Here is a 22,050-nt window from a genome sequence, read left to right on the forward strand (position 1 = left end):
GTGAGTACAATGCCTTTTAACTCAAGAGTTTGTCAGTACCATTTGTGTTATAAGTGCGTGCTGCTCCCACCCACAAAGTCAGCCTTTGAACGTGGATGGTTTCTTGAGACTGCTTTCATGTATTTAAGTCGCCAACATTAAAAGGCAGCGGCCTGTTGCTTCAACTATCGATAAAAAAGACTGGAAGCAATGATAACTTTTTTGTCCTCAGAAGCAGCCCATCATCAGTTTTGATCGCACCTCCCTTTACCGGGTTCACAGTGCGGCGTTGGGCCCAGATAACCGGGAAGGGCACTTGCATTTTTCGATAGAAAAAGCGGCTGGATGGCCTGTCTTATCGGGGTACTTCGGAGCTAAAAGAATGGGAAATAGCTTTTGCGATGCTCCAGCCCGGGGTCGCGAATTAACCATTTATCACCTCATCTATTCCATGACCTTGAAATGGCCCTGCATTTCGCAAAGGCCTAGCCCATGAGAAGCTAGTGAAACAAATGAGAACATACTCGCACGCTTGGTTGGAAGCAAATCATGGGTATGAAGTGGAAGACCGGTTTCATTGACATCACCAATCAAATTTCCCAATCGCGTGGCGATAAGTCGGAAATGACGTCTTCGCGTAATTACATGTTTTCCAGCCAGCGCGCACAACACCATGACCTGACTGATCCGGGCTGATCCAGCGGCTAGCCGCGCCGTCAGCAATCTGCGGTAGTTACCGCTGGTGCGCACGATGCTCGCGTCTCCGCTGGGAAGCGCTGCCAGTCAATAATGACCGATTAACATGCACGACATCCGGCACCTATCGATAACGCCTGTGATATTGCAGCGGAACAGAAAACAGTGCCACTACGCACAGATGTGTGTGACGCTCCGTGCAGTTTCTACCAGTGCCTGGCGGATCCAATTTGCGCACCGTCGCAGATGAGGTCTCTATCGACGAAAAGTGCGGTTATTTTTTACCGCTCTGGCTTCGGTTGTCATAGCAACCTGATGCGATTGCCGATTTGTTCGCCTGAGTTGAGACTCAACGGTGATTCTATTGTCGCTCTGCGGAAGATTGGAAGAAGTGTTGGGCGGGCGAAGCCACTCAGCCGAGAACTGTGGACTGGAACGATTCATGTTGTTGATAGCATGATTGGATGGCTTGTCACTTTGTGGTGGGTATAAAACGAGGATGGAGACTGCTCTTTGTTGTCAAGAGGGCAAGCGTTAACGTTGCCCTGTGTAAAGTGTTTGACATCTTAAAATGTCAGTAAAAGTGCGCCTGGATACTGGGGCGTTTAAAGCGTCAAGCTTGTAAGATAACTGATTGTTTGTTACTTTTAGTACCTACACCAGTGCCTTTTTGCTATCTTTCTTCTATGGTTCAACCCGAGATCAACAATTCTCATTCTCCGTTTGATGTTGTGCAAAACTGTTAGGTGCAAAACAAGTAAGGCTATCTGGATGTGATCTCTTTTCTTTTCTATGATTTCTATGATTTTCTATCGATGTCCTTTTCAACATCAAAACGTATGGAAAACGCTGATCAATCGCTATGAAACCTACATATTCGGAAAGAGCATTCTTTTCCAATCTGAGCATCTGGGCTCAGATTGAAGCTTTAATTGATTTCGTTAATCGCCTTATCAGATGATTTGACTGCTCGCATTCAATGCCCATCTAAAAGGTGAGAGCCTCGAAACTGATCAGCTACAACAAAGGTCTACGAACTAAAATTTTAAAAAATGTGAATCGGCTTACAGATTTTTCATGTCTAGCCGAGTCTGATCAAAACAAAGAAATGCATTAAGTAATTTTATCAAGAAAGATATTAGTATTTCAAAAAGTCTTTAAACTCAGGGGAAAAATCCGCTAATTGTATTTTTAAGTTTCATTAACGTCAAGGGTTAGAAACTTTAACTCGTGAGGAATAAAGTTTTGCAGAAACTTACGCTAAATGATCAGAAATTTGTGGCAACCCGTATTCATTACTCATTCACAGTTCACAGTAATTAAGCCACAGTGTAATTAAGTGCTTACGTCCAATAAACGGTAAAGCTAAAAAAGCAGTATGAGGAAGGTGTGGGCTTACTATTTGACGATATCTGCTTGCTAATGACACAGTCGTCCTTCCTGTTCGTTCTACTCTCGGGTCTCCCGTCCTCCCAGGCAGAGGGCGGGTCGCCCCTGGCGTCGTGTGTCTTACCTCTCGGCTAGGTATCGCCATGGCAACAGGGTATCGCCTGGCCGTCCATTAGCTTGGGGGACCGCGGTACCGGCCGAGCGATGTGACAGGTTAGGCTGCCACGCCTCACTATAGGGAACTGGCGGACGGCCCGGCGACGGTGCCGCCCCGCGCGCGTGCCATAATTCAGAGCGCTCGTTAACGGTAGCAAAAGCGAACAGTCGTGATGAGGCGTGAAATTCTGACAATGTGATGATAGATGGGTGTGAAAACACTACACATTGCTGCGCTGAAACGATGCTTGCAAGACAAACTTTCATGCAACAAAGCTTCAATCTGTTCAAAATTGTATTTTACTCGCGGTTTCTGAGTGGTTTATGTAGCATAGCTTGAGGGTTATAACTGAGTGTTAACTATTTGTTTTTTCGTATTATTAGAGCTAGGCACCATTTAACGAGACACATGAGCTTCACATAGAGTGACATGTGAATATTGACTTATTAACACCTTTGAACCCCGAGCTGCCTAACACGAAAGGGCGTCCGTTTTAGGCTATCTCGTTTAGTACGGATTTAGCACTAGCGTGACACCCGCTTGTTTGCCCATTTAAGCTTCAACATTTGGCAGAGAGCGCTTATGAGAGTGGCGACACGACACGATACGGTCTCAATCTTTAGTCAAAGGGCGATGTGGTGGAGCATGTTAACGGCAAAAGTGGCTTTATAAATGTTATGGAATTGTCCGGTGTACTTTTATTGATGCCGAAGGAAATGATGAGCAGAATAAAGTAATTTGCATCATAAACGATTAATCAAATGAGTAAATTTGAATGCCCAAATAAATAAAGATAAACGACATCCATCAATTAATTGTTTGCCGAGGCATGTATGTACCTCATGCCAATCACGATAACATCAGCATACACATATCCATTATGCTTTGCCTCGATTATTTTGCTAATCGTATTGCAAATTATGGGAAAATTGAGCCTACATCAAGGCTCGTCGGTAATGGTCATGTGAAGAATCGTAACCTTACAAGTCATCTGCAACGGACGTCCAGCTAAATTCTACGAGAGACCAGACAGGCTTTAGGAGATTTGAGCGCTTCGAAGAGAAGATCAAAGGGCGTGTAAGCCTCGGCTGACCCGGATCCATTATTGCCCGCAGTCGGAGAGCACGGTGTTCGCGGGTTCAATAACTGGAGGGGAAACCGGGATTCCCTCTATGTTTTATTCGTGTTGTATGATAACTCTGAAACTTCATATGGACATTCTCTTTATTATTGCTATTTGCTACCTCTATGTAATTCACGATACTTCCGAAAAATCCAAAAATAAGATTATCTGAACTACCATTGCAATAGTAGTGCATGGCATTTTGGTAATTTACGAGACTCGCATGAACTCTTTCCTTGGTCTGTCCTTTTACCGCCTCACATCCACACTGTTCTACCTCCCCCCTCTCCCTCTCTCTCTCTCTCTCTCTCTCTCTCTCTCTCTCTCTCTCTCTCTCTCTCTCTCTCCATCCTTCTCCCTCCGCCTCTACTCTGTACCTGACCCGCTCCAGGCACGTGCAATATCCGTCTGAGGCGGTCGCCGGCGGCCCCCAGCAGACAGCTCGCTGTCAGGAGGCCTGCCCCGAGCGACGGAAATGAGACGGCACCGTTCGTTAGCGGGGAACCGGTCGCCAGTGGCCGTCGTCAAAGGCGAGCCGAGCGGCGGTCCGTGCCGTCACCGGCAGAGCGCGGCTCTGGATAGTGAGGCCGGACCGGCGGGTTGGGGCACTAATGAGACCTTCTACCTGGCTGAGCTCTGTTCGCGACTGTTCGCCACCGAATCGCCACGGCGGAGTTCAATTGCATCGGTGAATTTCGCGGCCGGCTGCTGTCGGCTTTGTGTGGGCTAATTCAGCGACTATGCGGGATGAAATAGAGGCTGGTTAGTCTACCGAATGCTGGTGCTAAATGGAATCATATTGTTCTGTCCTGATTGAAGCAAACAAAATCGTTGTGGCTGGTTGGATGTACCTGTGAATGCAATACAGTTCTGAAAAGTTTTATCAAGATTTGTATGGAGAATCATGGGCACTGACAAACACATTTATTTAGTATAAGTCCAATAAGTACGTTATCTTGAAAGTATTACATACCTACTATGGACGTCAAACCCCTTGAGACCCCACTTTTTTGCGATGATTTTTAAATGCGTGAACTCTCGTTGACGATATTCTGGCAATGTGTGTTTCAGAACCTGCCGAAACTTTTATTACTAAGGTATTTTGACGCCAAACGATTATGAAAGGTACTTCTCATTCACTCGTAATGCTAAGGTCAATTCAGGCCCGCGCAGAGGCTTGCGTTCGGCCATACTCGAGCCCCGCCACCAGCGCCATCTGCTCTTAATGTCATCTACCAGCGCCCGCTACCGCTACCAGCTACCGCCCACTATCAAGCCTGGAGGGAGCGCGAGACGCGAGTGACCGGTCACCGGGCAAGAAGCGCCGGAGGGGTAGGGCGGAGCTTAGCGCTGACGTCATTACGTGGCTTCGCCCCATGAGCGCGTAGCCTCTACCCAAACAGCAGATTCGTTCCGTGAAATTCAACATTACGAGTGAATGAGAAGTACCTTTCATAATTGTTTGGCGTCAAAATACCTTAGTAATAAAAGTTTCGGCGGGTTCTGAAACACACATTGCCAGAATATCGTCAACGAGACTTGACGCATTTAGAAATTATCGCAAAAAAGTGGGGTCTCAAGGGGTTTGACGTCCATAGTAACTGTCATGTATTACGCGCACCATCCACAATACTAACATTGCAGACGGCCGTTTGCGTTGTTCTTCTGTATCTATTTCCCGAAAAACTAACGCCATTCAATTTCAGACTATTTATAAAAGACGCGACATGAGTGGGATGATATCAAATGCACTTTGTCATCGAGTCAATGATTACGTCACCGTCGGCTTGGACTAGCTTAGGTGAATCCCCGGCCTATGACGTCACTGACTGTAGAGGAGGAGGGTAGGTCTCCATTCCCGTGGCATTGCGTCCGTCGTGATCCGACAGTGTTCAAACTCAATTTGCTGTTGAGCTTAAGTGGCTTTTATCCATTATGGCCGTGAACGAATGGTAAAACGACCTTATGGAGGAGGAGTTATTGATTAATTAATATTTTCCTTCATGTTCATGGTTCAATCGAGTAGCATGCAAACATCAGGCATAAACATCGTCGGCAGTAACAATTCGCCTCCACTTTTATTTAGATTATATTATTTTCTAACAAGCGCCTATTGGCAGTCATCAGTTAAAACGTTACATCTGAGAAAATCCGATCGTCAAACGTTTTATCCGTTGGAACAAAAACTAACGTTTGAAGAGGGTAGACTGAACGAACAACGCGCTGTCGCGGGCTCCGCGGAGCCGCCGCCGCGCCGGCGCGGTCCTGACTGGTAGGCTGTACCGCATCACATGGCTGTGTTGCGGCACAGTCTGCCTGCCAGGCACACAGCGGCCGGCCGTCCAGCCGCCTACGGAGCGCGGTAATAGGCGTCGGATGGATCTGTGTGATATAGAGAAAGCACAGATATAAGACAGAGAGCTTCGCCACACAGCAACCAATTCAGCATGGGGGCTTCTGAGTCCAAGAGGTGTCCGAACTCAGATTTATCGGGTGTGTCACGCTTCTGGACGCGCTTGTTACAGTTCTCTATTGGATGGCCATTGTGGGGACATTCATAAAATGTTTTGAATAAATGCATCCTGATAAAATGAATTCACCTGGCAAGATGCATTGTAAGCAGAATGGCATTGTGAAACAGTGGGTTGAACATGGGTTAGCTTAGATTCGGAGTTTAGCGGCTTCGAATTCGAAATAAAAAAGAACACCTAATCACCTAAAATGATGTAAATTGTATATCAAATATCAAGCAAACAGCAAATTGCAATGGGACGCATCGGACATGTTTTGTGTGTTCTAAGCCTAGTCGTATTGATATGGCTATTTTCACCCTTTTCGTCACGAAGCTATTGAACTTAAAACATTTGAAATGTACTCGTAAATGCTAAATGCGTATGATATACAGACAATAATTCGCCAAATGACCCAACTGGACAAAATCCGTGCAGAAAGAAATATCGGCTGCTCGTGAGACACAAACCATGCGCGAGTATTTCATGAGCAGTTAACGAACCGCCCGTCCATCTGAAAGCAGCTGCTGTTTGGACGAGGAACTTTGGATGGCCATGCAATAACATGCCGCGCCTCTACTGTTGACCCAAACAGTTTACCTTGGCGGTCTCAGTGCTGACAACCGCGCCGCTTGGCGATGTTGATGAGCCGTTTTCGCGCCCGCTTTGTATGATTTCTATTTCTTGTTGATTCACTTATCTGTTACGTGCTTGTTTTGAGAACCTTGTGTTGCTATACTGGCGTGAATTGACGCCGATGATGCTGTGATGATGCTGTGTGACACACAAATGTGTGTTAGAAAGTTACTATGCACTCAGTCTTCTTTACACTCTCAGTCGCCACAGCAGTACCATTTCATACAGATACAGTCTTATTAACAACTAAATAGCGGTGACGTGTGACATGTGACGACATGTGATTTGTGGCAACAATGTTCAGCATAATGCAACAAACCTGTCATGTTCTAACAAGTCGGACAACAACCATTGTGTCATCGACATTTGTGTTCATCGCCGAAGACGAGTAAGTCTGTCATTGTCACTGAAAGTCATATCCATGATGATGATTGACGTAATATCTCCTTCCCAGGTTACTTATGCGTTTTGCAAGGATTTCATCAAAACCCTCTTGAGCTTGTGTAAGGGAGAAGAATCCGTATCGCTGACAGGCATTCTGTCAAAGCTGTTTTTAAAAGTAAGTATTCCATTTGGAAACACGTTCAGCTTGTAAACATAATTGATTTAGTTTGCCAATAATATAAGCCTTATGTCATAGAAGCGGGTAATGCTGAATAAAATAGGTGTCAGGTCGATCAATAGCACAGTAAATAATAATGCACTGAGCCAAACAATCAACCTATCTGAAGAGCTATGCAGCCAAACTCTTTGAATGTCAACAGTTCTGTGGAAGAGTCAACAAGTCTAATGTTCATGTTTGCCTTAGCATTATGGTGATTGGTATTTTGTATGAAACTGTGTTTGCCTTACAACGTACTTTCCTCATCTTGCAGAATAATAAATCATCTTGTTTGAGTCAGTCATATCATCGTTACGCCCTGAACTACATCAATGCACTCAACTACTTGGAAACTCTGAGACGCCACAACGACTTCTGTGAATTCGAAAAGGTATGTGTCCTCTTCAGCTACACACTATCCAATTTACCATACAAGACCTTTCACTTGATTGGACACTTCACCGTAAGAGCAGTGAATACGCTATTGCAAAGCATTCATTAAGCTTCTATATTTGAATCTTGGCGAAAGAACTATCGTTGGTTGCAGGTTCTCAACAGGTGCATAAGATACAAGTCACAGGTAGGTATGTCAGTAACGCACAATTTACGAGAAAACATGTTGTTATACTGGGGTTACTGCATAGGGAACAAAGGAATTAGCTATTTTGTTATTACAAGTGTTGGAGGCCAGCGCAAGAAAGAGAGAGAGAGAGAGAGAGAGAGAGAGAGAGAGAGAGAGAGAGAGAGAGAGAGAGAGAGAGAGAGAGAGAGAGAGAGAGAGAGAGAGAGAGAGAGAGAGGAGGGATGGGGGGAGGGAGGGACGGACGGACGGACGGACGGAGATGACGGCATGTCCCTGCGGTGAGGTGCCGTCATTTGATGGTATTAGATGGGGTGTCATAATATCAGTAAAGCCTCCACTAAGTCTTCATTCTGGCAATGTTGACACAAAGAAAACAATGTCATTGTCACAATGAAACTGACTGCCACGTGGCCACGAGAAGAAGCGTTCTGTTAAAGCGAGGGCACGGGGGCTAATATTTCCCATCGGCGATATGATCATTGATCAGCTAGATATAAATATCATTCTGACGATATATGATAGGCATGTGTGTCAAGTATCACCTTATTTTTCGTGTTATGATCACTTCTAACCTGACCTGGCCTGACCTGACCTGCCCTTTCCTCGCGCCTCCTTAGTGGTGTAACCGCGACCCGCGCTGCAAGAAGCTGCAGCTGACGGACCTGCTGGTGGCGCCGGTGCAGCACAGTATGAAGGTGCCGCTGATGCTGCGTGACATCCAGAACAAGACCGAGAGCCAGGAGGAGCGGCAGCTCATCAGCACCATCATCGAGAACGAGGAGGCCTCGCTGCGTGAGTGACACGACGGGACGGGGCGGGGCGGATGGGACGGGACGGAAGGGTCACTGGTAGATTGAGGATTTGTCTGGGATGGGGTGACTTTAGGCGTGGTAACTAGATTGTGGTAAGGGTGTGGTTGGTGGAGATAGATTTGGAGCCAAAATTCGGGAGCGCTGCAAGAGGGGTTCAAAAGCATGTTTTTATTTGTCGCCACTTAAGCCGAATATTTGCTCAGATGCTTTGATGGCGGGACAAACAGGTGGACTGACGGGGTTCTCGAGACCTATAAAATATTTATTGCCAGTATCATCGCAATTCGCATCGCAGCATGAGTATTATGCATAAATCCACCCCACCCTGGACATAAGCATTTGGCTTGAAATAGCAGTTATCACTTTCTACCAGCGGTGGCTCGTTACTTAATTGGGAAAGCCCGTCCATTAAACAGAAGCTGTTTAAAGAACGGCCATGCAGACGTCATCTGAGACTGAACTGATAATCCATACTTTATCGTTGCACTGGCGTAGTTATATCGATCTGCGTCTATAAAATCGGCATCACCTTGGTAGCGTAATTCAATCGCTATTCGCTATGACCCTAAACCACCCGACCATTGACGTCACAACTGAGTACATACTACTCTAGCGTTTACCCCAAACGAGCCAGTGGATCGCATCCATCGTGCGCGCTCCCCGCCAGTCATCCATTAGCGTCAGAGACCGGAACCGCGGGGTCCCGCAGTGTGAGCGATGCCGCGCGGTAAGACCGGACCGCCGCAGCGGCTCAGCCCGGCACGACGCGCCCATACTAATCTGTTGTTTGTCCTGCCAGTCGTGCTCGGTATAAACAGTCTTCGTCTGTCGATGTATGTTTTTTCTTCGCTGCTAGAGCCTTGCTGGGTGGTCGAATAACTGAAGTAGGAATGTCCAACGGAGATGATTGAATCTTCGAAAAGAGCATTCCGATAAATAGGATGAGCGCCTATTTGCACCTGTAGGTGTACGGAGAAAAAGAATGAGCCCGTCAATGACCCTTCGATGCTTATTCATAGGCTTTTCGTTCATGTGTCCTGAATGATTATCATATACTTAGGAAACTAAATAATCGTTTCATTTGCTGTAATACACAACATTAACCCGCGCCCGGCTGGGGGTCCTGGATTTCCACGCCCTGCTGGGGGGGGGGGAGGTTTGAACACCCCCCCCCTTGTAACTTGGCTCCTGGGCCACGTAGCGATACGCGGAAGGCGGCGTTCGAAAGAGCGTCAAAAATAATGACGAAATCACTTCGGTCAATTTTTTGGTCAGGTCAAAGGTCAGGTCACCAGAGGTCATTGAAGGCAAAATTTCGCCGATTTCCAGGTCGAATGTCGAAAATTTCCAAGAAGCCAACGCATAACTCGAGAACCAATAGAGCTACAGCGCCGCGGAAAAGCGCATTCGATAGCCCTATTAAAGCCCTTTCTGGGTAATTCCCTCAAATTTGACCTAACGTCAACGGTTTTGCCTGCAGGGGGCAAAAATTGCAAAAATAGCCGATTTTTTCGGAAACAGTTTTTCTGCAATAACTTTTGACCCAAGACTTGTATGAGCTTACTTTTACCGGCGTTGTGTTCCTCTCATCAAGACGCATCGAATGAACTATAAGTTGACCTTGAAAGGTCAACTTGAAAATTTGACCTCAGGTCAGGTCATGACCTGACCGGAAAGGGTCATGTTGCATATCAGTCGATCCGTATCGTCGAGATGAACACATCTAAGGCGTTTCATCACTCTAGCATGCCTCTATCAAAAGTTATTTGCGAAAAACTGTTAGATACCATTCGTGACCTAAGATGACCTCAGGGCATAAACAAGGGTCACGGACACCATTTTCATGTTCAGTGTGTCTAAACCACTTGTAATTCGGTGTTTGGGAGTGTTTATAATGTCTTTTGTCCAAAAGAGGCGCATTTCAATTTTTTTCCCATTGACTCATAATGGGGAGGTCGCAAAATTGACCTGACCTTAGGTCATCGAGATCAAAATTCTGAGATATACATTTTGTACATGCTATTGCTCTTAGCGATCGCTGAAAGTTTCAAAGCGATCGGTCGCTCGGTGTAGCTATGACAGACATTGAAACTTTTTATGAGGTGAGGTCACTTCAAGTGACCTGGTGACCTGACCTTGAATGACCTTGGTCTGAAATTTTCACAACATGTGTAGATTTGATGTGCAATAAGGTGTACCAAAAACGGCTTCGCGAAAAACCACAAGGGGGGGGGGGTGTTCAAACACCCCCCCCCCCCCCCCCCCAGCAGGGCGCGGGTTAAAGAAGCTTGCCTGGTCTCAAGGCTGCTAAAATATTCATTGCCAATATTATCGCCGCATGAGTAAGATATTTATTTTCGCCCCGTGCCTGGTGCCGCAATATTTCGCTTGCATTAATTATAATACCAATTCTCTATTACATTTGTTTCCATTCCTCCCAGGCGAGCTGGACGACAAGATGAAGTGGTTGAAGAACTTCGAGCGCCTGCTGGAGATCCAGCGGAACCTGGTGTGGCCGTCGGTGATGGAGATGGACCCCAAGGCCTACATCCCCGAGTTCCTGCGCCCAGCGCTGGCCAGACAGCCCTGTGAACGTCTGATCGTCAGTCCGCGCAGACAGATCATCATGGAGGGGCCGCTGCAGCTGGCAGACGCCGGCAAACCCATCGATATGCACGTCATCCTGTTTGACGACATGCTGCTCATCACGCGCAGGAAGAAAGGCCTCAGTAAAAAGGTGAGTGAGGGGAGGACAAGAGATTATAATCTAGGGCCATGATTTATTCATTTGTGCGCTTTACCAATTCGTTTTTGAATATTGTTAGTTATTTCGTGTATGTTCTTTATTTGTGTCTTGAATCGGGTTGGCTTATATGCACTCTACCGTTCAATTTCATTATCTAGTTTCGTACTGGCGCCGCTGGTTTGAGAGGGATTGACGGAAACTACATCAAAGCAGCCACAAAGTCAATATTAATTCCACACAGAGTGATGTAAGAGAGAATCGTGTCGTAGATAAATTGACGACACGAGCCAACATCCCAAGACAAACAGTAGCGAATCCATTGCCCCAAGCTAACGGTTTGTCAATGGCGTGGTTCAGCTTCATCAAACATTCGCTCGCTGCCAGCTGCCTAAATTAGCCCAATTTTGAACAAAATAGCTCGATACTTTTGACGGTACTCTTGCGTCTGGTTTTCTTATTACCGATGAATAACTGGTTCTGTAATAAAATATTAAAGTGACCTAAAATAATGTTAGAAACCTTATTAGCCGAAGTCAGTAGGTAGTCAAGTTAACCATCCGGATTATGTTGGAGGTGAGCTATGGCTAGTTTGAGCATAATTATGATTATTATGATGGTAAAAAATGACCTTATGCTCATGATACAATGAAATGATATTAAAATAATAATATTTTTTGGACTTATTTTAATATCATTTCATTGTATCATGAGCATAAGGTCATTTTTTACCATCATAATATCCGGATTATGCATTCAACATGACATTTTGAATCGATTGCACATTGCGGCATCTTTTGTTATGCTAAAGTCTGTGCTTTGATTTTCACTATTTTGCTTTTAAAACTTTTCTCAAGGTATGCAATGACATCAGTGTTTTTGTTTTTTTATGAAAAAAACTGAAGCAAAGCTTAGCAATAACACTTCGCTAGGCATAAATTCAAGTGGTGATATTTTTCGCCGCACAGGCACTATCTCTGATAACGCGCGTCACTCCTGCCAATAACAGTGCACCGCTGGAGCCACTCGTGCTGTTTGACCGTTGCATTACTGGGCATCGCTGGGCTGGACGAACGTCAACCAATCACACAGCAGAGTGCTACGTGTCATTAGAATAGCCGACTGTCCGTATGCGTGCGTCAACAGTAATGGTCAGGCCCCATCGGGTCTAAAATCAATCAAATAAAGCTTCAAATCAACGGCCGGAGCACAATATGTGAGAATAGTGCTGCTTGCTTTGCTGGGCAAGATAGAATTATAGTCAAGCATAGTGTATCCCTTTGCTTGCTAGCCTTTCCGATAACTAAGCATCTTCATTCGCATGTAGGTATATGGAGGATAGCTTTCGATGATTAGCTTCAGGTATCTCAGATGTCACTGGACACTTAGGACAATGATCTCGATGCTTTAACTGCGACAAGCTGCCATACGAGTTTCAATTATTACGGAGCGAGCGAAGCGAGCGTAGTCTTTCCTTAGATTAACGGAAATTTCTGAGTATGAGCGGCCGGCCGGCCGGCCGGCCGGCCGGCCGTGGTCACGCTTTTGCGAGGCTTATATCTCAGCAACCACTTGACCGATTTACACGCGGTAATTTTTGTAGGGTAGCTTCATTCCTTCTACCAAGTATTGGACTATTCCCGATGCATGTGGGTGACCCCTTATGCACGTGCCACGTGCAAAACGAAGAGGTGTCACTTTTGTAATTGTTGCAATATCTCCGTAACTACTTGGCCGATTGCGCTGAAAGTTGGCATGTAGGTAGGCACCTACTAGGCAATGCATATCCATGTGCCAGAGTTGGGGTGCTGCTGCACGTGCGCACGTGCAGGGGTCGATTCCAGATCTCGAGAACGGCTGGACCGATGGCGCTCAAATTTGGTACATGGTTAGGGACCGGTTAGTAGGGTGCCGTGCAAAAGTAAGTTGGGACCCATTTTGCACGTGCGCACGTGCAGGGTGCCGCTTCCAGATCTTGAGAACGGCTGGGCCGATTGTGCTCAAATTCGGCACATCGTCAGAGACCGGTTAGTAGGGTGCCGTGCACAAGTCAACTGGGGGTACCCCCTCGAAATTTCGCACGTGCAAGGCTCACCCTCTCGCTCGCTCCGTTAGTCGCCCCAAAAGGCGTTATACTGGTAATAAAAATGTGTATAATTTATATTGATTACATGAGCTGTATGTTTGATTTATCGGAGCAAAGCCATCAAGATGCATTATGAAACATTATTGTCACTTGCACGGGCCGATCACTAGGCGATTACCGTCATTTAGGAGGGCGGCTCAAACTCTGTATTGCCCTCAAAATTAAAGCTGTCGGGCCAATAATGGTCATTATCCGCCCGACAGGTCATTAGCGCCCGACAGCTCAAATATGTTCAAATATATATTCTCATACGAATACCACAAATTATTTTAATGAAAATTGCGGTTATTGCAACTGAAAGAAGTAGGCGGTTCTGTACAAACAGTTGTTGATTTATATTTTATTTACAATACTTGTCATAGACCGATGCACGACCGATTGCACATTTGATGCGTTTTAGCTATTGTAGCGGTCAACTGAGTGTATTCCAACACAAGCGCCTCTAGTGGCGACCGGGCGAGGTAGTCACATGACGTAAGCGCACTACGCGCTACACCTCCCCACCAAGTTCAACACACACCTCCCCCCCACAAAAAAAAAACAAGCTTCTAATGACACTTGAGGCACGAGCACGGAGACACAGACACTATGCCTACTGCGTCTTCAGCGGCGGCCTGCCTCTCGTACGAATGACACCGCGTCCAGCGACATGCGGCACGTGACAGGTTTTCAGGTTATTTACATGCACAACGACCGATTTCCCATCAGAGTCTCGGATGCGATAGTTTACATCAGACGTTCTGTGGGTGACAGTAAACGGGCCAGACCAGATCGGCTGCAGTTTCGGCGAGACACCCACCTTGCGAATAGGCCGTTTCCAAAATACATCATCGCCCACTTTGAGCTCACGAACTTTGACATGTTTCGCCGAATTGTACCCGTCTGCTCGTTTCGCCGCTGCTCGCTTCGACACATCACGAGCCGTAGCCCTCACATCAGACAGCCGAGCCATGAGACCCGAGCTCGTCACCTCGCGCATACTCGAGTGGAGCGTGTCAATCGGCAACTGCGCGCGTCTACAAAACAGCAACTCGAACGGCGTTGACTGAGTTGTCTCACACACGGCGGTCCGGTAAGCAAAGGCCAACGACTGTAAGTTCTGATCCCAGCTCGCCTTGTGTTCTCCCACATACGACCGTATCATATTGAGCAGTGTTCTGTTACAACGCTCGACCATGTCAGACTGTGGGTGATACGGAGAAGTCGTCCTATGCTTAATGCCTAGTTTTTCACAAAACTGTTTAAACGAAGCACTCATCCATTGCGTCCCCTGGTCAGTTACTATCTCAGACGGAAACCCATGACGACAGAAAACATGATCAAACAGCCAGCTCTGAATGACCTCCGTCTCAGTCGACGGTAGGGCTGTCATCTCGGGCCACTTCGAAAAATAGTCCTGACAAACCACGATAAATCTAGCACCGCTCTCTGTCACCGGTAAGATCGGGCCAACAATGTCTACAGAGACTTTTTCCCACACGTTCAGGGCAGACGTGTCTACCGGTGTCAATGGCGCCGTCGGAACAGGGTTATCTTTCACAGTGCAGCACACGATACATCCTTTTACATGTTGTTTTATATCCCTGGTCATTCCCGGCCAAAAATAACGCTCCTGTACACGCCGAACGGTCTTCTTGGATCCGGCGTGACCCGCCAATGGGTCATCATGAAGCAACTTGATGATGCCGTCGCGTTGGGACCGCGGTACCACCAGCTGTTCTCCGAAGACCGGATGCACATGGCAGAGCGCACCACGCCCGTTCACTCGGAACTCGTCCGGCTTCCTGTCCTGCAGCTGGCGCACGCCGTCATCAGTCGCCAGCTCAGAGCGCCAGTCAGCGACACTAGCGACACACTGCGGCTGCTCCGGGAACGACCGGCTGAGCACGTCCGGGACGACATGTTCAGATCCTGCGACGTGATGAATGCTGATGTCGAACTCCTCCAGTAGTAGCGCCCAGCGACCCAGCCGACCAGTCAGATCCTTCTTGGAGCGCAACCACTGAAGAGGCTTGTGATCCGTGAACAGACATACCGGCCGTCCCACCAGCAGGTGACGCCATCTCTTCAAAGCGTGTACAATCGCGCATGCTTCTTTTTCTATTACGGAGTAGTGTCGCTGTGACTTGTTGAATGCTCTGCTGCTGAACTCCACAGGCTGGCCGTCTGCCTCTAGTACGCAGCCGAAGCCATTCTCGCTGGCGTCGGTCCGCATTGATAGCTGTGACGATTCCGTAGGAATCTTCAGAGCCGGACGTTCAGCCAGCAGGGCCTTCAGCCGACAAAACGCTGTCTCGTGCGCGCCATCCCAGAGGAATGACTTCCCCTTCTGCAAAAGATCGTGCAACGGCCTCGCAATCAAGCTGAATTCCGCGATGTGCGACCTATAGAAGCCGCACAGGCCCAGGAACTTCCTGAGAGCTGTCTGATCGCCAGGCCGCGGTATCGCCTCAACAGCTCTGATGTGCTCCTTCGTCGGTCGAATCATACCACCCTCGATGCTGAAGCCAAGGAACGACTCCAGGGATGTCAGCAGAAACCGGCACTTCTCGCCGTTCAGCGTCAGTCCAGCTTCTCGTAGTCTCTGCAAGACAGAGCGCAGATCCTCCAAATGTGACGACTCGTCCCGGCTGTGGATGCACCAGTCATCGAAATACGCTGCCACACATGGCAGATCTTGTGTCAGCCTCTGCACCAGACGGTTGAACGTACTGGGACCGTTGCAGAGACCGAACGGCATTGTACGAAATTGCAGTAGCTGGCCATTAAACTGGAAGGCCGTCTTCTTTCTGTCCTGTTCCCTGAGAGGGATCTGATAGTATCCCGAGCGAGCATCGAGCACTGAGAACACTGTCGACTCCGCCAGCTTCCCGATGACGTCTGACACCAGCGGCACAGGCTGACGATCTTTCACCGTCACCTCATTCAGTTTCCTGAAATCAATACAGACACGTATGTCGCCGCTTTTCTTTTTAACAAGCACCACGGGGTTCATGTAGTCACTGTCACTTTGTTCTAGCACCCCATCACGAAGCATTTGATCGATTGCACTTTGAGCTCGAGACATATAGGCCGCTGGCAGTTTATGAGGGCGACACACTATCGGCTGGTCACATGTTGTTTCTATCTTATGCTCTATCAAACTGGTGCGCCCGAGACCATTGAACACGTCCGCAAACTGGCTCTTAAGCTTTTCAAGTCCGTTACACGAAGCATCGCTGCTATCATCAAAGTCACACTCGCTCAGTAAGTCCTCACCGGTAGCCAGCATCCCGACCTCGTGGAAGCATCCCTCCTCCCAGTCCAGCAGCGGCGCCTCACCGGCGGCAGTATCTTCCTTCACGCTGTGTCTCGCAGATGGCGCCACCGGAGCGGAGGGAGTCGCAGATGGCGCCACCGGAGCGGAGGGAGGCGCAGGCGGCGCCCCACTCTGAGCAGTCTCAACGTAGCCCAGAGATGGCGCCACCGGCGCGACGACCGTCCCTCCGACGCAGGCGCCACCGGAGCCAGGTGACGTCACACTGTCGGCCGCGCCAGCTGGGTGTCGATTCACACCGACAAGCACAGCTCCACGGTCGAAGTCGATGGACGCGCCGAACTTCTGCAGAAGGTCTGCCCCCACCACGCCGCGCTGCACGTCGGTGATGATGAAGTCGTGCATCAGCGTAGCGCCACTGAGCGAGACAGAGCAGTTCAGCAGACCATACACAGGCATTCTCGACCCATTGGCAGCGATAACATAGTCGTCTTTAGCCATGGAGTTGGGCCGGAAAGAAGTGGGCAGACAGCTGACGGTGGCACCGCTATCTGCCAGAAGCTGCATCGGACAGCCATCGATGTCGATGTCGACGTAGACACGGCCATCATCGGAGACGGGTGAAACCGCGATGCCCTCCATCCGTCTACCAGCCAGTCCGTCGCCGGGAGCGCGGCACTGTGCACGCACATGACCAGCAATACCGCAGCGCCAGCATACCGCCCTCGGGCCAGACCGCGCCGGGTCGCCGCTCCTCACTCCTCCCCTCGGAGCGGCCGGCGAACGCACCGTGCGCCAGGTCACGTGATCACCACCGGCAGCGCCTCCAGAGCCGCGCGACCCGAGCCGGCCGCTGAGGCTGAAGCACATCAGCGCTGAGTTGACAGCCTCTTCCAGCTTACGGCAGGAGCCAGAGTTCAACACTGCTGCCCTCATAGGATCTGGCAGTCCACAGACAAAAAAATCACGAGCAAGAGCTGCCTTATTGCTCGCTGCAAACCGCGGGTAAACTTGTTCAACTAAAGTCACCACACGGTCACGGTACTTCTCGACCGGTTCAAGGTCAGCCATTCGAACACGAAACAAATCGAGCATAAACGCATCACGGTACGGCTCTCCAACTTTAGTGAGATACGTTTTGATTTTGGCAAAGCTCTTTTTGTCAGCCTCCGGGCAGTCTGTCAGCACAGTATTGCCCATACCGAGCAGCGCAGGAAAAATCCTGGCTTTCACAGTATCGTCCCACGCGTTGGCCGTCGCCACAGCCTCAAAGTAGTCGATGTAATCGGTGATCGTGCACTGTTCGGTTTTAGGCTGCGGCGGTACAAGCACTTGCACTCTCGTATCACTTTCACCATCCATGGTGTGGGGCTCAGACTGCGGAGCGGCCCACCCGCTGCCACCAGATGTAGCGGTCAACTGAGTGTATTCCAACACAAGCGCCTCTAGTGGCGACCGGGCGAGGTAGTCACATGACGTAAGCGCACTACGCGCTACACTATGTAATCGTACGGCGTACCTATCCTTACGCCGCGTAAGGATTGATTAGCTTCAGGTATCTCAGATGTCACTGGACACTTAGGACAATGATCTCGATGCTTTAACTGCGACAAGCTGCCATACGAGTTTCAATTATAATAAAAATGTGTATAATTTATATTGATTACATGAGCTGTATGTTTGATTTATCGGAGCAAAGCCATCAAGATGCATTATGAAACATTATTGTCACTTGCACGGGCCGATCACTAGGCGATTACCGTCATTTAGGAGGGCGGCTCAAACTCTGTATTGCCCTCAAAATTAAAGCTGTCGGGCCAATAATGGTCATTATCCGCCCGACAGGTCATTAGCGCCCGACAGCTCAAATATGTTCAAATATATATTCTCATAGGAATACCACAAATTATTTTAATGAAAATTGCGGTTATTGCAACTGAAAGAAGTAGGCGGTTCTGTACAAACAGTTGTTGATTTATATTTTATTTACAATACTTGTCATAGACCGATGCACGACCGATTGCACATTTGATGCGTTTTAGCTATGTAATCGTACGGCGTACCTATCCTTACGCCGCGTATTACGCGTGAAAGTTCACATTGATAACGCAAGACCCGTTGAACGTTGCATTCGGGAGCAGTGACGACAGAGCTGTTCTCGCCGTTACCAGTTGCTGGCTTTGACGTACTTCCGATGGGTCAGGCACCCGATGTTCCTGTTCGTTCATGTTCAACCAGTCATCCACTTCCATCCCACCGATGGTCAGATTAAAGTTGGGCTTTTCTTCGCACAACCGTCGTGAGGTAGCAGGCCCTCCGTTCTGTATCACCGTGGCGCTGCACCCTGGGACTACACTTGCGGCTGTGTCGGATTGCCTAGTCATCGTTTGTGCCAATATCTCAGAGCAACGCCTTTTTTGAGGAACTGTCATGTCGTCAATGTAATGTGAAAGGCTTGCGGTCCTTTTGTGTTTTGTTACCTTAACGATATCTTCAGCTGCCACTCCAGCTTGATGCAATGTCGTGACGGTGGTGGCACGAACGCTATGACATGTATAGCGTTGTGATAGCTTAGCGCTATCAGCTATCCTCTGCATGATTGTTGACAGGCTGTTCTTCCCCATTGCTTCGTTTCTGAACCAACATTCATCTTGCGTCCATGCTCTCTTTGGTGTTTGGAACAGCCTATCACTATCATGATTGATCTTTTGCTGGTACATCTTGAAAACTTCTACACCAGGCCCGTACATCCTCTGATCAGAAAAGTCTACATCTCCCTGCTTGCTTCCACCCTGATGGTTTTTTGTTGCTTCAGTTTTCGAAATAGTGACATATTCCTTTCCGTCTGGGTCTTCTCTGACGACGAAATGATCTTTCCTCATCTGAGCCCAACCTTCTCGACCTCTTCTCCCGAAGAAAAAGCAGAGATAGAACCATGTAGCCTGCAGGAGGATGGTTGGATTTGACGCGAAATCCGAGAGGTAGTCACCCAAGCGCTTCATATCGTCCTCTGTGATAGCAGCCTTATGCTGAGGCTTGGGGTTGCCTGCCTTTACGTACAGTTTGCAGCGAGCGTCAAAAATGTTGTTTGCTGCAATAAACTCTCTATCGGTTATGATGTTGATCGGTCTGCTATGTGGAGCGCTGGTCAGGCAGCGATGGATGGCCGCACGAATGCAGGTCAGTGTACTGGGCGTTAGAGTTTCCCCCGCTTTCTTCGCCTTCACTTCAGCGTAGAACCTTCTTAGTAAACTACACAGTTCTTCATGAGTAACTGTTCCAAAATCGCATGCACGGTCTCTCAATGCAAGCCATTCATTAAATTTCTTCATCCCATACTGAGTGGCCTTCGATGTGTTGTCAGGTACAACACTTCTTTCCAGCTCTATTAATTCACGCTCCGTTATTTCGCTATCCATCTGGCGTTTCCACGCGCAAAGGAGACAGAGCTATTATTACCTCAGAAGCTAAACCGAAAATGATGCACCGTTCGCTCTGACCTGCCTTATATACTCTAGTGGTGAGTGCTCGCCCTAAATTCCCGAAAAGTCACGTGCTTAACAATAACAGTATATTTTACATTCTCGCGCACTACGAACTTGCTGACCGACCTCCAGAAGATTTGACTACAGCGACTACAGCAAGCTATTGAGAAAATGGTTAATTATGAACTAGATAAGTGACAATAATACAAATAACGTGACTTTTGTCGGGCGATATGAGTTTTGAACGGCCCTTCACCATTATCAGAAGCCCTTCATGATACTTAGCGTCCCTCGCTACGCTCGGGCCGCTCAGCATCATGTCGGGCTTCTGATAATAGTGTCGGGCCGTTCAAAACTCATATCGCCCTCCAAAGTCACGTTATTGTACTATTATGCTATGCAATTGTATTGTTTCATTTTTTTTTGAAGTCCAACAGGTCTGCAACGTTTAAAAGTCAGGTCTTCTCGCTGCTTGCTAAAATGTTGGAACTTGAACTACACATTGCATTTAGTTTAGTTACATTGAAAGGAGCCTATTAATATCTCAGCATTTTCGTGCCTGGCAGCTGTATCTTACCTCCCACACCTTACCAAACTTTCATTGCTACGGGAGACGCCAACGGAGCCCTCGAGGCTCGACACGTCTGTGATATTTCAGCCTGGAGCTGGGCAACATTTCGAACAAAGCTGAAATGACTGCTGAATACGCTGTTGACAATTCCCTGTGACATAGTTATCACGTTTGCCACGTGCGGCCCTCGCCTCGAGTTTCAAAAACATCGGCGGAAAATGTTGACTTGTTGGATGTGATGAAAAAGAATGCAATATTGCGCTAGTAGTAGTTACGTGCAATAATGAAAATATGTTCTTCGTTGTAATAGTCATGGCTGCTCGAAAAGTGTCCAAAACTCGCAAAAATAGCGACGGATAAAAATGCTTATTTGTTGTCACAGATACTATCAAGCAGCTTCCTCGTGTCACAGCTTGTGTTTAATGAAATAAGCCGGAATATCATTTGTTTTACTGGCTGAATATTATTTTAGTTCAAACACATTGCAGACCGACGCCATTTATTTTGATTGAATCCAAGGTGATTCAAACCAGCTTATGTAAACTGAAACCCATTCGTTTTATCGGCTTGCTGTCATTCACTACGGTTATTGGAACTAAAAAAAAAAACACGCCTTATTCAAAAGTCTGAATAAGATATCGTGTTCTATTCGCCTGTCTCGTGGCAAATGACTTTTTTTTACAGGAAACAAAAATGTCTGTGAAATGCAATATTGCGTCTATCTCATATAGTTGCACATTAGAATCAGGTGAAGGAAGGCGCCATTGATGGGCCTTCGAGTACATACCTACAGCAACTAGTGAAAGATACAAGTGAAACAAGCGACTTTGAGTGCTTGCCTATCCTTACTCTCGGTCGTGCATAAGAATCATAACAGCTTCGTCTAATCATGGTGTGAGTTCTTACTACAAATTGGTGGCCTTTTCACAAATGACTCACGCTGCAATTACTGGTTCATGTTCACTTTTCCCTGCGTTGCACCGACACTCCCAGCGCTGCCTAACTTCGTCAAACTTTCCGATATCGTTTATAGCAAGTTAGCCTACTTTAGAACGCTGTTCGTCGATGATATATAAAATGTAATTAATTACGACTGATCGATCGCACGAGCATCTGTGTTGGGTGGATGCAGGTGTGAATGACAGCAACACGCAAACCCTCTCGCACAACAGAGGCGCAGCGGGGGTGAGCCGACAGCCGCCGGACGACAGACAGTGCCCAGGCACGAGCTACCCCGGAGTGATAGGCGCAAGCCGAGGCAGGAAAGGAATAGGTCAAATGCTGGTGCTTTACGGAGGGCTGAACCTGAGCGCATTAGACAATCAGCACTAAATCAAAGCACCAAGAAGCCCCGTTTACCTAT

General features: G+C 47.8%; 2 protein-coding genes across 4 annotated transcripts in view; one reads left to right on the plus strand and one right to left on the minus strand.

Moving 5' to 3' along the window:
* Window positions 1-22,050, plus strand: part of LOC122378906 (pleckstrin homology domain-containing family G member 5-like) — an 87,934-nt gene that overhangs the window by 53,532 nt on the left and 12,352 nt on the right. For all 3 annotated transcript variants that reach the window (XM_043360547.1, XM_043360548.1, XM_043360549.1), the window contains 4 exons: window positions 6,945-7,049; window positions 7,366-7,482; window positions 8,292-8,466; window positions 10,928-11,223. In XM_043360547.1, the coding sequence (XP_043216482.1) occupies window positions 6,945-7,049; window positions 7,366-7,482; window positions 8,292-8,466; window positions 10,928-11,223 (693 nt within the window). The remainder of the gene's footprint in view (window positions 1-6,944; window positions 7,050-7,365; window positions 7,483-8,291; window positions 8,467-10,927; window positions 11,224-22,050) is intronic.
* On the minus strand, window positions 15,648-18,048 carry LOC122378907. Its single transcript, XM_043360551.1, has 2 exons — window positions 16,634-18,048; window positions 15,648-16,308 (listed from the first exon to the last, which is right to left on the minus strand). The coding sequence occupies exons 1-2, from the start codon at window positions 17,991-17,993 to the stop codon at window positions 16,301-16,303; spliced, it is 1,368 nt and encodes a 455-aa protein (XP_043216486.1). The 5' UTR covers window positions 17,994-18,048; the 3' UTR covers window positions 15,648-16,300.

This window comes from Amphibalanus amphitrite, unplaced genomic scaffold, assembly GCF_019059575.1.
Source record: "Amphibalanus amphitrite isolate SeventyFive unplaced genomic scaffold, NRLGWU_Aamphi_draft 000068F_arrow, whole genome shotgun sequence".
Lineage (NCBI taxonomy): Eukaryota > Metazoa > Arthropoda > Thecostraca > Balanomorpha > Balanidae > Amphibalanus > Amphibalanus amphitrite.

What these genes read in the sequence shown, in the direction of transcription:
- LOC122378907 (XM_043360551.1), bottom strand. Translation starts at nt 17,993, where the DNA reads ATGGATGGTGAAAGTGATACGAGAGTGCAAGTGCTTGTACCGCCGCAG.